At 62.2% G+C, this 421-nt stretch overlaps 1 protein-coding gene across 1 annotated transcript in view; it reads left to right on the top strand.

The window, feature by feature from the left end:
- PCSK7 (proprotein convertase subtilisin/kexin type 7) overlaps nt 1–419 on the top strand; it is a gene marked incomplete at both ends in the record, with an annotated part of 11,394 nt that extends 10,975 nt beyond the window's left edge. Inside the window, 2 exons of the mRNA XM_010010896.1 lie at nt 1–112; nt 298–419. The exon at nt 1–112 is cut by the window's left edge and continues 5 nt beyond it. Coding sequence (XP_010009198.1) covers nt 1–112; nt 298–419 — 234 coding nt within the window. The remainder of the gene's footprint in view (nt 113–297) is intronic.
- Between the last annotated feature and the right edge of the window lie 2 nt (nt 420–421).

Below are 421 nucleotides of genomic sequence, written 5' to 3'. Positions count from 1 at the left end.
GGAGGAGGCCATGAGCGGGCAGTACCTGAGCAGTGACTTCTCCCTGCCTTGCCCTCCAGGGCTGGAGATCCCTGAGGAGCAGCACTACACCATCACAGCCAACACCCTCAAGGTGAGCCTGCCCATGGGATGGGGACACTGCAGCTGGCACCAAGTGGTTGGCCCCCATCCTCTGCCAGAAGAGGGAGTGGGAACCAGCCCCAGTGATCCTGTTGGTGCTGAGCCTCTCTGCTGGGCATCGGGGCAGGGCTCTGGTGGTCGAGGGCTTTGTTTCTGAAGGGGCTTCCTCCTCTGCAGACCCTCCTGCTGCTGGGATGCTTCGCCGTGTTCTGGACTTTCTACTACATGCTGGAGGTTTGCTTGACGAGGAACAACGTGGGGCTGGACCTGACCTGCAGCGGCTCCACCGCCTGCCCGTGGT

The sequence above is a fragment of the Nestor notabilis genome, unplaced genomic scaffold, assembly GCF_000696875.1.
Source record: "Nestor notabilis isolate BGI_N333 unplaced genomic scaffold, ASM69687v1 scaffold22203, whole genome shotgun sequence".
Taxonomy (NCBI): Eukaryota; Metazoa; Chordata; class Aves; order Psittaciformes; family Psittacidae; genus Nestor; species Nestor notabilis.
The sequence above is the reverse complement of the archived record's forward strand: the minus strand, read 5'-3'. Positions and strand labels throughout refer to the sequence as shown.